The 15,435-nt window shown below is 47.1% G+C and overlaps 1 protein-coding gene across 2 annotated transcripts in view; it reads left to right on the forward strand.

Moving 5' to 3' along the window:
- The window catches only part of CNR2 (cannabinoid receptor 2), a 31,395-nt gene extending 16,052 nt beyond the window's left edge, over positions 1-15,343 (forward strand). The window contains exons 1-2 of one of the 2 annotated variants that reach the window (XM_084788337.1): positions 5,400-5,629; positions 10,408-15,343. In XM_084788337.1, the coding sequence (XP_084644463.1) occupies positions 10,442-11,524 (1,083 nt within the window). In that variant the 5' untranslated portion in view covers positions 5,400-5,629; positions 10,408-10,441 and the 3' untranslated portion in view covers positions 11,525-15,343. Of the gene's footprint in view, positions 1-5,399; positions 5,630-10,407 lie in introns of those variants that run through there. The other variant, XM_084788338.1, reaches the window with a different exon arrangement.
- Positions 15,344-15,435: the final 92 nt, after the last annotated feature.

Raw genomic sequence — 15,435 nt, forward strand, 5'->3', positions numbered from 1 at the left:
TAATGTATATATTACATATACATTATTGATTATCTTTTTTTTTTTTTTTTGGTTTTTTGAGACAGGGTTTCCCTGTGTAGCCTTGGCTGTCCTGGACTCACTTTGTAGACCAGGCTGGCCTCGAACTCACAGCGATCCGCCTGCCTCTGCCTCCCGAGTGCTGGGATTAAAGGCGTGCGCCACCACGCCCGGCCATTATTGATTATCTTAATATGTTATAATGATTATATATGTATATATGTGTGTATACATATATACACACGTGTGTATACACACACACACACACACACACACACACACACACACACACACATATATATCACACTCAGTGCACTGGGATCCAGAGACTTTACGAATCACCATCATCAACTTGCCTGCTTCAAAGATGTGAAAAGAAAAATCCCAGATGGAGAAGGACCAATCCAAAGACTCACCAACAAGGCAGAAACTAGAACACAGCCCTTCCCATTCCCAGTCCTAAACATGCCCTCGGGATGGCCAAGTACTCTGGGTTCCCTCCCCGGCACCAAAGGGAGAAAAAAAAAACACACACACAGAAACCTCAGCTTTTTGAGAGCATCAGATTTCAGTTTCCCACGGTGGGTGCTGCAGGGTGCTGCAGCGATGGGCTTCCTGCCAGTCCCCTCCAGTGTAGAGCAGCAGAGGCCACCTCTCCTGTGATCCTGTTTCACTTCACACTTTCACTTCAGGTGAAAACAAAAGCCCTGCCACACCTTTTCCTGAGAGTTTCCAGAGCGCCAGGGTCCTTCCCAGAAAGTCTGATCAAGTTAGGGTCCCAGCTATAGCCCCAAACACCAACCCAGCAGGGCCACACTGTCAGGAGCCAGTGTTCCTTTCTTTCTTTCTTTCTTTCTTTCTTTCTTTCTTTCTTTCCTTCTTTCTTTCTTTCCTTCTTTCCTTCCTTCCTTCTTTTCTTTTCTTTTCTTTCTTTCTTTTTTCTTGTTGGTTTTTCGAGACAGGGTTTCTCTGTGTAGCCTTGGCTGTCCTGGACTCATGACACCACACCCAGCGAGCCACTGTTTCTGAGTGAGTCATTTCCAGAGGTATGAAAGCCAGGCTGGTTCGCTCTCTTTTATCCTAACATCTGTACAACATCAGGTTACAAGATGTGGTAACCTGTTTTTGTTTTGTTTTGTTTTGCTTTGCTTTGTTTTTTTGAGACAGGATTTCTCTGTGTAGCCTTGATTGTCCTAGACTCACTTTGTAGACCAGTCTGGCCATGTTTTGTTTTTTGTTTTTTTAAGATTTTTTTTTTTTTTTAGCTATACAGTGCTCTGCCTGGGTGTGTGTGTGTATGTGCCTGCGCACTTGAAGAGGGCGCCAGACCTCTCTATAGATGGTTGTGAGCCACCATGTGGTTGCTGGGAATTGAACTCAGGACCTCCAGGAGAGCAGGCAGTGCTCTTAACCTCTGAGCCATCTCTCCAGCCCCCACCATGTTCCTGTAAACACCTGAGGCTCTGAAGGTTTGGAATGACACTGATGTGTTGATGAGAAAGATGAGACACCAGGCCTCACAGGGGCTGCACAGCAAGATCGTATCTCCAAAAACTAAATGTGAGGGTCTGGAATCCAAAGCAAGACAACCAGGCACAGGAGTCCAGCAAAGCAAGATATTTATTTGGCCAGTCGGGGACAACAGCACAGACCCCGGAGCTGACTGTGTCCCCAAACATTCATCTTAGTAAGTATTTAAGCAGATGACAGAAATTTACTGTACTCAGGCCACTACTGGTCAATCAGAGCCACAGAACAGACGTGGGAGCTGAACTTTGACCCTGAGCCAGAATGGTAGAGAGTTCATAAGCCTGAAATCCACAAATATCTGTGTCGGGTTATCCCATCAATCAGGATTTAGTTCCTGAATGACATAGAGACTTTATATATATATATATATATATATATATATATATATATATATATATATATATATATATATAAATTTATTATTATGTATACAGTGTTTTACCTGCATGTCAGAAGAGGGCACCAGATCTCATTATAGATGGTTGTGAGCCACCATGTGGTTGCTGGGAATTGAACTCAGGACCTTTGGAAGAGCAGCCAGTGCTCTTAACCTCTCAGCCATCTCTCCAGCCCCTGACCTATTATATTTATTAAAAGCTTCAGGCACTGAGCTGTTCTAACCTGACTATACTGGCCTAACCTACTTACCAGCCATATGGCCCATTACCTGCCATCTTAGTCTTGCCCTGGCACCCAGATCACGAGACACCCCACCCCCACCCCCCAAGACCACCGGGAACAGGAGTCCGATGTAAATCATACACTGTCTTTATTGACAAGCTTGGGCTTGAGTCATAAACCTCCCTGATGCAGCAGGATTGGAGTGGGGCCTCGAAGCCCCGATGAACAAGGTTTTTAAAAGGAAACATTGCAATGGGAGTGGGGGGGTGTTCCAAGCCTTGGAATTACATGATTGCTCTAGGGGTAATGTAGGAAGTTGGCCTTTGGGCGGTGGTCACAGGCCAAACTGTAAGGAAGTTTATCTATCTGGAATATCTGGTGCAAGCATAAAAGCTTATTACACTGATCGGCTGGTCCTGGGTGTGCAAGTTCCTGTGAAATGAGCAGTTGGGACAGTTTATGGTTTCTCCAGTAACGGCAGGTGCGTCCAAAATGGAGTTCTCCATGGTAATCCTCTCTCTCTCTCTCTCTCTCTCTCTCTCTCTCTCTCTCTCTCTCTGACCTCTTCTCTCTCTGAGACCCTTGTAAAAGTAATTTTTTATTTTTCTGCCTCATTTTTGTCTGGGAGGCTTACTACCTCCCTTCTGCTAACCTAGGCCTACTTCTGGAAACTTCTAGCCTCCATACAATCTAACCCAAGCCTAGAACGTTTTCAGCCTCTGAGACTTACTGCTTAATAAGCTCACCTTTACTTGTTCTTGCTGAGCTCTGGGCTGTCTGGTTCAAACTCAGCTGTTCTGGCTCAGACTTTTCTTCCAGCTGACCTATTTAATCTGGCGCCTCTCTCTCTCTCTCTCTCTCTCTCTCTCTCTCTCTCTCTCTCTCTCTCTCTCTCTCTCTCCCCTGAATTGTTCTGCTTGGCCTCAAACTAACTCAGCAATCTGCTCTAATCTTCTGGCTTGTTCACCTGAGTTCTCTATCGGCAACCCATCTCTCTATTATCATCCTGGTAAAAGTGCTTCTCTTTCTCCCTGTAAAATTTCCCCTTAAACCGGGAGGTGGTGGCGCACGCCTTTAATCCCAGCGTTCAGGAGGCAGAGGCAGGTGGATCACTGTGAGTGGGAGCCCAGCCTGGTCTACAAAGTGAGTCTAGGACAGCCAAGGCTACACAGAGAAACCCTGTCTCAGAAACAAAACAAAACAAAACAAAAAAAAAAACAACCAACCAACAACAAAAACAAAAACAAAAAAACAAAAAACACTCCTCCTTAAGTAGCTTCTTCCCTTTCCTCTCTCTTCTCATGAGAGTTGGGGGTATCTTATTCTGTCAAATCTTCTCTGATTTGTCACCTTTTTTGTCACTCAATTAGACATCACTTTTTTTTTTTTTTTGGTTTTGGTTTTGGTTTTTTTTGAGGCAGGGTTTTTCTGTGTAGCCTTGGCTATCCTAGACTCATTTTGTAGACCAGGCTGGCCTCGAACTCACAGCAATCTGCCTGCCTCTGCCTCCCAAGTGCTAAGATTAAAAGCAAATGTCACCACGCCCAGCTTTAGACATCACTTTCAAACATGGGTGCTTCCTTCTCCAAATTAATTTGACCTTCATTTGGGATTAAAGGCATAAGCCACCACACCTGGACCTAAGCTTTTCTTTACCAGATACTTGCTTTATACCAGACTGGACTTGAACTCAGATCTGTATTCCTCCTGGATTAAAGGTGTGTTTGTCTTCCAGCCAGATTACACAGACCTGGATCATTTTTGGATGTGATCTCTTGCCAGAACAGCCATGTTCTGAATTAACATTCCTCTACAGACCCCATGAGTGGGAACAGAAGTCCCATCTCCTGCCCAGCTATAGGCTAACCAGCTTCTTTGTTAACCAATCAGGGATGATAGAGAACAATTGTTACATTTGAGACAGGAGACTCTTCATAGACATGACAATGCCCATGTCTGCACTGCAACCAGATCTCAGAGCACAGAAATCAGCATCCGAATACACAGTGCACAGACAATAGTAAAATGATAATGCAATGAAAGGATGCATTCTTTGTCCTGAAAAGATGTACAGGCATTATGTTTGTTTGTTTGTTTGTTTGTTTGTTTGTTTATGCCAGATGTGGTGGTGAACACCTTTAATCTCAGCACTAAAGAGGCAGAGGCAAGCTGGGCAGTGGTGGCGCACGCCTTTAATCCCAGCACTCGGGAGGCAGAGGCAGGAGGATTGCCATGAATTTGAGGCCAACCTGGTCTACAAAGCGAGCCCAGGACAGTCAAGGCTACACAGAGAAACCCTGTCTTGAAAAAACAAAAAACAACAACAGCAATAACAACAACAGCAACAACAACAAATATATATATATATATATAAAAGAGGCAGAGGCAGGTGAATTGCTGTGAGTTCAAGGCCAGCCTGGTCTACAGAGTGAGTTCCAGGACAGCCAGGGCTACACAGAGAGACCGTGTCTGGAATAGCTAAGAAGAAGAAGAAAGGGGAGGAGGAGGAGGAGGAGGAGGAAGAGAAGAAGAGAAAGAAAAAAAGAAAGGTGTTAGTAAAAATGGTTTTAAAACATTTCCTTACATTATTTTTATGTGATTAAGTATTTTGTTTTCATGTACGTCTGCATATGTACTGTGTGTGTGCTGGCGTTTGCGGAGGGCAGAAGAGGGCGTTGGATTTCCTAGAACTGGACTTACAGACAGTTATGAGCTGCCATGTGGGTGCCGGGAACCAAATTCTGGTCCCCGGTAGAAGCAGCCAATGCCATCAACCTCTGAGTCATCTCTTCTGGCCCCATGCCTGCCTGTGTCCATACCTATTAAGTGTTTTTGAGACAGGGTCTTACTAGGTAGCTGGCCAAGAACTTGCCACATGGATGAGGCTATCCTCAGACTCACAGAGGTCTGCCGGCCTCTGCTCCCCGAGGGGGGGTGGGGTGGGAATTAAAGGTGTGCACCACCATACCAGGCTGGACAGGTGTTATATACATCTTGAAAGGATCAAAGAGAACTTGACAGTTCCCAGGTTCAATAACTACAGTGGATGTCCTCAGTCCACTTGACCTCCCTAAGAATGGGTGGGTACCTGTTATTGTCTTTTCACAAAGGAGAAGAGGGACTTGCCCAAAGTCACATAACAAGAGCGGCAGAGAGGAACCCAGAGCAGCCACTGGTGTGACGAACCCCAGGTATCTCTGGGCTTCAAACACATCCTCGCCATGGAAAGGGGTCTTCTAGAAAGGCCGGCATGTGACCTCCAAAGGGCATTTCTATCTGCGCGTGGACAGGGAGCTGGGTTTCCTGTTGTTGTCTTGTTAGCACGTCCATCAAAAAGGGCATTTCCTGCCCTTACGCACTCTGGACTGTCACAGCCATTTGAGACTGCACTGTGCCTGAGGGAGGCAGACACCAGCTGCAGCCACCCGGGCAAACATCTTCTGTGCTGACTCTGACAGGGGTAAGGCATTTCCTAACAGTTTTTTTACTTTCTTTTATTTTTTATTTTTATTTTATTTTTTTTTTGAGACAGGGTTTTGCTATGTTGCCTAAGCTGGCCTTGAACGCATATTACTCAGGATCAAACTTATAGCAGCCTCAGAGTCAGGACTCACTATATCCCTGTATCCTGGCCTCTGCTTGCTGGGATTGCAAGTCTGTGTCACCATGCCTGGCCATCCCAACCAGAACTTTTATTTTATTTATTATGATGATGATGATGATGAGTGTGTGTATATGAGAGAGAGAGTGTGTGTGTATGAAAGAGAGAGAGGGAGAGAGGTGTATGTGGGTGGTATATTCACACTCCCAACACATGTGTGAGTGCATGTACCAGATGTCATGTGTCCTGTTCTATGCCTAGCTTCCTCCTTTGTAACAAGGTCTCTGGCTGAGTCCAGAGCTAGGCTGGTGGCCAGCAGATTCCAGCGAGCCTCTGTCCGCCTCATACAGCGCTGAAGTTACAGGTGTGTGTATGGCCACTCCCAGCTTTCTATGCGAATGCTGTGCACAGAACTCATGTCCTCGAGACAGGGTTTTTCTGTGTATGTAGCCTTAGCTGTCCTGGACTGGCCTCGAACACAGGTACTGACCATCCAGCTTTTAACCTTGTATATTCACAGCCCAGCACACTGCAGTGGCTGGTGGGCCGAACTGCCCCATAAACATTCACAGGAGTCCCAGCTGCCATGAAATTTGTCCTATGGTCACCCAGAAAAAGAAATAGGAATGGGACACACACACACACACACACACACACACACACACTGCATATTCTGCTGGGAAAAAATGAGAAAAATATATATGTCAATGTTAGGGCTCTTGTGAATGTTGAAGGCCCCCCGCATTTGATTCCCCAGCACCACAAAAAATAAATACAAAAATAGAGCTGGATGGTGGCAGCCCACTCTTTTAATCCCAAGCACTGGGGAGATAGAGGCAGGAGGATCGCTGTGAGTTCCAGGTCAGCCTGGTCTATAGAGTGAGTTCCAGGACAGCCAGGGCTATACAGAGAAATTCTGTCTTGAAACAAAAACAAAAGAAAAGAAAGAGAAAAAACCAGATGAGATGCCTTAAACTTATGAGTAAGGAAAATAATGACTAAGTGATGCCTGAGTCCTCACTGCTTATGAGACAAATTTTTGCTGGGCGTGGTGGCGCACGCCTTTAATCCCAGCACTCGGGAGGCAAAAGCAGGTGGATCTCTGTGAGTTCGAGACCAGCCTGGTCTACAAAGTGAGTCCAGGACAGCCAAGGCTACACAGAGAAACCCTGTCTCGAAAAACCAAAAAGAAAAAAAAGAAGAGAGACAAATTTTTGAGCGGGTAAAAGTTGCCCCCTACGGTGGTGACCTGCCTACTTTGTGGGATGCCTGAGTGAGGTGGTCTACCCGATCCCTTATTAAACAGCAAATGGAGAGGCTTGTGAGATGCTCGCTACTCTTGACCTGAGTTCTGATCCCCAGCACCCAGGTAAGAACAAACAGACATGGTGTTGGCCTGAAACTATACCACTTTGGAGGCAGAGATAGGATTCCCTGGGGTTGGCAGCCAGCCATTGTAGCTGAATTGGTGCCCTCCAGGAGAGAGACCCTGCCTCAAAAACCTAAGGTAGAGATCAACTGAGGAAAGCATTGGATAGGGACCCCTGGCCTCCACACCCATGACTCAAAGAAATAAAGAATGAAGAAACGACAAACAGGGACAAAAATAGATAGAGTAAATGTGTTTATCAGCTTATCAGCTCACAACGTCTGACATCCTCTGCTCCTTCATAGGCCGAATTTCCTCCTGCTGAAAAGATAAATTATGTTTTTAGTAAAGGTCACCTAGTGGGCGGTTTTATTTTGGGGCTTGGTTGGTTTGCTGGGTACAGATATAATTAGCCCTGGCTGGCCCTGAACTCCATGTGTATGGTAAGTTGTTCACCCATTGTTTTTTGAGACCAGGTCTCCCTAGGCCATCAGGGCTGGGCCTGAGATCAACCTGTAATCAAGACAGCCCTCCTGACTAGCTGAGACACAGACCAAGTCACCAGGTGTCCTCCTTTGTAGGTTAATTTTGAAATCATATCTGTTGCTTTTATTAATCCCAGATCTCAGGAGGCAGGGGCAGAGGCAGATGGATCTCTGAGTTCGAGCTCAGCCTGGTCTACAGAGCCATTTCTTTTTATTTATTTATTTATTTATTTATTTATTTATTTATTTATTTATTATGTGTACAGTGCTCTGCCTGCCTGTACACCTGCAGGCCAGAAGAGGGCACCAGATCTCATTGTAGATGGTTGGGAGCCACATGTGATTTCTGGGAATTGAACTCAGGACCCCCGGAGGAGCAGCCAATAATACTCTTAACCTCTGAGCCATCTCTCCAGCCCTACAGAGCCATTTCTAAGACAGCCAGGACTACACAGAAATAAACCTGTCTTGGAGGGGGAAAAAGCTAGGCAGTAGCGGCTCACGCCTTTAATCCCAACACTTGGGAGGCAAAGGCATGAGTTCGAGGCCAGTTTGTCTACAGATCAACTTCCAGGACAGCCAAGGTTACACAAAGAGACAAAGCCTCCTCTGCCTCCCAAGCGCTGGGATTAAAGGTGTGTCACCACCACCACCCGGCACTTCTTTTAACTCTTTATAAAGTACACCCAAGAGTTATATAAAACTCTTTCCAACGTAACCCTACTAGCAGACACTTCTGCTAACTCTAGCTTGCTTATTGTTTACCCCTGAGTTTATGAGTTCAAATTCCCATGGGCCTCCCAGATGGGAAAATTCCACATTATCTGTTTAGGAAATCTGTCTTTTTAGAGAGGTATTTTAATTTGCTTTCTTATGAAGCTTGATAATGCCTTCCACAATGTTTAACTGTCCTAAGTTTTGTCTTCAATATTAATGAGATGCTTATATTTTAAAAAAAATTATTCATTCAGCCTGGTCTACAGTCCAGGACAGCCAGGACTATAAGAGAAACCCTGTCTTGAAAAAAAATTTTTTTTATTATCTGATATTCAAAATAATGGCATTTCTATATCTTATCTGGTACAGTTTTTTTTTTTTTTTTAAGACAGAGCTTCACACAGCCGAAGATGGCTTTGAACTGAACCTCCCAATGCTGGGATTAGAGGTGAGTGCCATCACATTCGGTTTGTGAAGTGCTGGGGACTGAACCCAGGGCTTTGTTCTTGCTAGACAAGCTTTCTATCAATCGAGCCACATTCTCTGCAGGCGTGTAAAAAGTTTTGATTTTGAGACAGGGTTTCACTATGTAGTCCAGCTCACAGAGATCTGCCTACGTCAGATTTGGGATTTTTGTTTTGTTGGTTTTTCGAGACAGGCTTTCTCTGTGTAGGCCTGGCTGTCCTGGAACTCACTCTGTAGACCAGGCTGCCTTCAAACTCCCAGAATCCACCTGCCTCTGCCTCCAGAGTGCTGGGGTTAAAGGCGTGCGCCATCACTGCCCAGTTCCCATAAAATATTTTATCTTTTAGAGTTTATCTTTCCATTGCTTTCAGTGTAGCTAGAGTATTGTCTCCCATCCCCAAATAGTTGTTAAGCATTTAATATTTTACCCAAACTGAAGCATAAGCCAGGTTTGGTGCATACATACCTGTCTGTGCTATCAGCTGCTTTGGAGCCTGAAATGGATCTTGAGTTCAAGGTTACCTGTGAGACCAGGTCTCAAAAAATGAAAAAGGAAAATCGCCAGCAAGATGGCTTAGAGAGTAAAAGTGAAGTGAGTGGTGTGCAAACCTGACTGCCTGAGTTCGAGTCCCAGAACCTGTGGAAGAAGGAGAGAACTGACTCCTGACCTCTACACACACTTTGTAGCACACGCCTGCACACACACACACACACACACACACACACACAACACACACACACACACCAATAGTAATGATAAATATTTTAAAAAGCAATATCCCTACATCTTTGGTTCCATTTCTTCTGGGTATTGTTCTCTTAGCTTATTGGCCCCTGGGAATTCCCCTTGGTTTCAAAAGGAAGTTGTAGGATTTGTCTTTTTAGAAAACAAAAGACAGGGCCTGGAGAGATGGCTCAGAGGTTAAGAGCACTGACTGCTCTTCCAAAGGAAGTCATGAGTTCAAATCCCAGCAACCACATGTTGGCTCACAACCATCTATAACAAGATCTGTATACATAATAAATAAATCTTTTAAAAACATAAAAAGACCAGCCAGGCGTGGAGGTGCATGCCTTAAATCTCAGCACCTAGGAGGCAGAGGCAGGAGGATCACTGTGACTTCGAGGCCAGCCTGGTCTACAAAGTCAGTCCAGGACAGCCAAGATAGCATAGAGAAACCCTGTCTCGAAAAATCAAAAAAAAAACAAAAAATTAAAAAACAAAAAACTAAGCCAGGCATGGTGGCACATGCCTTTAATTCCAGCACTAGGGAGGTAGAGGCAGGCAGATTACTCTGAGTTCGAGGCCAGCCTGATCTACAAAGTGAGTACAGGACAGACAAGGCTACACAGAGAAACTCTGTCTTGAAAAGCCAAAATAAATAAATAAATAAATAATAAATAAAACAAAAGACCAAAAATCTTGTAGGTCACTTCTGCTTGTTGGAAACTTAAAGACCTGGCTTGAAGAAAAGGCTAAACGCTTGGTGACAAGTTATAAATGGGTATTTTCAACACCTGGGTAAAATGCCAGGCCAGAGTGAGGCCTCAGGAGAGGTTATCTCTGCTAACATTCAACATGCTTTTCTCCATGTCTACAGCCACGCTTTCTGGTCCAGCCCCAGAAACCTGTCCATGGAGGGCTGCCTGGAGATGGAGGGGACCAATGGTTCTGAGGGTGGCTTGGAGTTCAACCCTATGAAGGATTACATGATCCTGAGCGATGCCCAGAAGATTGCTGTGGCAGTGCTGTGTACCCTGATGGGCCTGCTGAGCGCCCTGGAGAACCTGGCCGTGCTCTATCTTATCCTGACCTCCCAGCGGCTCCGCAGGAAGCCCTCGTACCTGTTCATTGGCAGCTTGGCCGGAGCCGACTTCCTGGCCAGCGTGATCTTTGCCTGCAACTTCGTCATTTTCCATGTCTTCCACGGTGTTGATTCCAAGGCTGTCTTCCTGCTGAAGATCGGCAGTGTGACCATGACCTTCACGGCTTCCGTGGGCAGCCTGCTGCTGACCGCCGTTGACCGATACCTATGTCTGTGCTACCCGCCTACCTACAAAGCTCTGGTCACCCGTGGGAGGGCACTGGTGGCCCTCTGTGTCATGTGGGTCCTCTCCGCACTGATCTCCTACCTGCCGCTCATGGGATGGACTTGTTGTCCTAGTCCCTGCTCTGAGCTTTTCCCGCTGATCCCCAATGACTACCTGCTGGGCTGGCTCCTATTCGTTACCATCCTCTTCTCTGGCATCATCTACACCTACGGGTATGTTCTCTGGAAAGCCCACCAGCACGTAGCCAGCTTGGCCGAGCACCAGGACGTGCAGGTGCCCGGGATAGCTCGGATGCGGCTAGACGTGAGGTTGGCCAAGACCCTGGGGCTGGTGCTGGCTGTTTTGCTCATCTGCTGGTTCCCCGCACTGGCTCTCATGGGCCATAGCCTGGTAACCACGCTGAGTGACCAGGTCAAGGAGGCCTTCGCCTTCTGTTCCATACTGTGCCTGGTTAATTCTATGGTCAACCCTGTCATTTACGCCCTCCGGAGTGGGGAGATCCGCTCTGCTGCCCAGCACTGCCTGGGAGGCTGGAAGAAGTATCTGCGAGGCCTCGGGTCCGAGGGGAAAGAAGATGGCCCGAGATCCTCCGTTACAGAGACAGAGGCTGATGTGAAAACTACCATGGGGCCGGGGGCCAGAACTCCAGATTGCTCCAATTGCTGATGGCACTTATTTTCCTACTGGAAACAGCCTGAGTCCGAAATCAGCGCACCCTCTTGAGAAGGGTGAACGGAGCTGCAGCTCTGGGGCACTGGATACAGACCTCTTTTTTTTTTTTTTTTTTTCCCCTGCCAAGAGTGCTGGGCTGTCATGGCTGGAAGGTGTCCTGGTCGTGTCTACCTGCACAGTCTGTGGAGAGCGGCCTGTAAGAACGCACATGAGATCAGGAAACCCTGCTGACTCCAAAGACCAACAGGCCAGATGGGCCTGCCGGGATGATAGTTGAGGACTCAGGAGCTCTGAGAAGACAAAGGGGTCTGTTCTCCTGGGATCTCAGAGTACCGCCCCCCATCTGCCACACACATAACCCCACCCCCGCCACTGTGGCCGCTGCCCCGCAAAGTCATCAATGCCCCTGTCTTCTGCAGTGAATTCCAGGCTGTTCTCCTGCTAAGTACTGACAAGGGGACCAGCCTGTTCTGGTTCCTGCTTCCTTGTTTGGGGCTCTGGGGCTGTGGATGAACCATGCGAGGCTCCACCTTCAGGCCACCTTTGCCTCTTCAGGATCAAGGATGCTGACGCTCCTCTTTCAGACGTAGCCACAAGCTCAGGGTGTCTTGTTGGGCAAGGGCCCTCCTGACATCCTGATAAGCCTCCAAGTCATTATGACTTTAGGTCCTTGGGGACCCAGAGGCGGCTCAATTCACTGGAGGTTAAGAGTCCTCGGAGACTGTACCGGCCTTGGGACATTCTCCTGTGTCTAGCGTAGCAGTCTCTCAGTCCAGCCCAGCTCCAGTAAGAAGCAAGAGATTCACAAAGACTCTCTGGGTTCTAGACCATTCCCAGGGACCCTCAACTCAGCCCCCTTACCTCTTCCACACTCTGGTCCTGCAGCAGAAGCGGACGGAGGTGGGAAGACTCCTGGCTGTGGACCAGGCACAGGCTGACATCCTCTGTTCAGAACCCCATGCTGTGCCCCAGGGTACCTGGATTTTCCCTCCACTAAGACTGTATTCCCAGCAGAGGGAGGTCCATATACTGCTGGTGGCAGGAGGGGTGGGTAGCACTGGGGACCACAGACACAGTGAAAGGAAAGCTATCCGCTAAACATGTCAGCATCCACCAAATAGTGTGCTAAACATGTCAGCATCCACCAAATAGTGTGCTAAACATGTCAGCATCCACCAAACAATGTGCTCCGTGTTCATTTACTCTGTCATCTGCATCATAAATATGTGTGTTCCAGGCTTTGTGCTGGATCTTGGATATCCAGCTATAATGGGGCTTGCAGCCCTACTACTGATAAGAGTTAGTAACAGCAGGGTGGGGGTGGCACACGCCTGTTATCTCAGCACTCCGGGAGGCAGTGGCAGGTGGATCGTTGTGAGTTTGAGGCCAACCTGGTCTAAAACACGAGTCCAGGTCAGCCAGGGCTACACAGGGAAACCAAACAACAACACATTCATAAAAGTGAGCCTGGTGACACTAGCCTGTTAATGCCAGCTCCCTAAGGGGCTGAGGCAAGAAGATCCTGCCTAAGCTATGCATGGAGTTCAAGTTCAATTGTGGCAAATTAGTGGGACCCACGTGTCAAAATAAACAAAGAGCTGGAGCTGGGCATAGTGAGTGCACAAATACAATCCTGGCGTCCATGTAGAACTGTTAAAAGTTTAAGGCCAGCCTCACACTGTCTTTTTTTTTTTTTTAATGTGTATGAGTGTTTTGCTGCATGTATGTCTATATACCACATGTGTGCTTGGTGCCAGCAGAGGCCAGAAGAGGGCATCAGGTCCCTTAGAACTGCCATTACTAGACAGTGGTAAACTGCCATATGGGTGCTGGGAGTCAAACCCGGGTCCTCTGGAAGAGCAGCCAGTGCTCTTTCTTCTTCTTCTTCTTCTTCTTCTTCTTCTTCTTCTTCTTCTTCTTCTTCTTCTTCTTCTTCTTCCTCTTCTTCTTCTTCTTCTTCTTCTTCCTCTTCTTCTTCTTCCTCTTCTTCTTCTTCTTCTTCTTCTTCTTCTTCTTCTTCTTCTTCTTCTTCTTTTTGTTTTTCCAGACAGGGTTTGTCTGTGTAGCCTTGGCTGTCCTGGACTCGCTTCGTAGACCAGGCTGGCCTCGAACTCATAGAGAGCCACTTGCCTCTGCCTCCCTGAGTGCTTGGCTTAAAGGCGTGCGCCACTACTGCCCAGCACAGCCAGGGCTCTTAATCTCTAACCACCTCCCAGGCCCTGACTCCAGCTCTTAAACGTTCTACTTTTTTTTTTTTGCTCTTAGGAGAGAGGCAGACTTACAAAGGGGCAGAACAAGGCAAGGGCCCTGGATACAGATGAGAAACAGCTTTGTTGTTTTTAGCTGACGAAACAGCCATCAGACAAGACTTCCCCCATTGCCCGGAGAAACTAACATGGTGCTGTGTCCACTGCAAAAACATAAAATAAAATAAAAAACATCAGGCTCCCTAAAAATGCAGGTCCGCCCACTCTGCTAGAGACCTTCCCACATACCTCTGAAGTTTTGTTTTGTTTTAAGTCATCTGCACTTACGTGTTTTCGACTATATTTCAACATAAACTTGGGAAGGAAGAAACAGAAAATAACCTGTGTTTTCTTATTGCTCCCCAAAGGAGGAAGTTCTGTCAACATAAGCCCTGATTTCTCCTCCAAGATAGCCAGACAGACTAGGTGGAGAGTTTCCTCAGCTGTGAATTCTGGCCCCACCTTTGGCCCACACTTGCCCATGTGATCTTGGGCAACCCTTGCTCTTCTTGCCTTGCTTTGCTCCTCGGCCATCAGTGGGCACTGACACCTCTTATGGCTCTAACACACTATGGTTATCTCAGCAACCTTGGACACAGTTGTGGCACATCGGCCATGTGACTTCTGGTTTGTATACTTCCTGCAGCTACAGACACACACACACACACACACACACACACACACACACACACACCACTGGGCATGTACTAACTGTAGAGGAATCAGGTGACCTGCCAAGCAAGCTTCCCAGATATTTTCTGGGTCATTGGCCATCAATTTTCTGGTCCCGGGATTCTAAAAAGCATGCCTCAGTGGTTTAGTGGTGTTGGGTTGAACCCTAGGCCTTCCACTATGCCAAGGGAGGAAGCACTCCCAGCTCCTTCGGTCAGAATTTCTTTGGTTAGATGCTAAGTTCTCTGAGAATCTCTCAAGGGATTTGGGGTGCAGCTCAGTCAGTAGAGTACCTCCTTTTCTCAGACCAAACCCTGGGTTCAAGGGCCAGTATGGCACACTAGGAATGGTGGTGCCACCCTCACTTGTAATCCTAGCAGAAGGATCAGGAATGCAAGATCATCCTAGCAGTAACTTCGAGGCTAGCCTGAGCTATATGAGACCCTCCGCCCCTTTGTCTCAAATTACATTTAAGTTACAATTTTAAATTAAGATGTTTAAATGCCTCAGAGTTCTCAAAGTTCAATAAACAAAAGACAGCCCCCCCCCCAAAAAAAACCCCATGTCTGTCTGTCCTCTTCTAGTAGCCATTTCTCTCCCTCCTCATAATGCTATATGATTATTTCTAAATCTCTCACGCAGCTCTCCAATCTTTTAAACCCCACCTGCCGGCTGCATGAAAAGCAACAAAGAAACCACGGCTCCTAAATAGCCACTCAATGAAACGATCCGGTTTCAGCATTCTCCTGAGGATTGGTGCAACAACGCGGACCACTCTCATTTCTCCGCACACCCTAGGTTTTTCCCACTTGAGGCTGCTAAGCCCTTAGGGGGAGAAGAAGTTGTTCCAAGTCAACAAATGAGAGCGGTCAACGCCTCTTTGCTTCTTTTCTCCCTTTCAACGCCAGAGGGCGCTCCCCTGGAGACCGCGCCTCAAATGGCAAACTGGGTCAAGAGACTGACCCCGCCCCTTTCCCTTCCAAACCA

Source organism: Acomys minous (assembly GCF_964271855.1).
Source record: "Acomys minous genome assembly, chromosome: 6".
NCBI classification, from domain to species: domain Eukaryota; kingdom Metazoa; phylum Chordata; class Mammalia; order Rodentia; family Muridae; genus Acomys; species Acomys minous.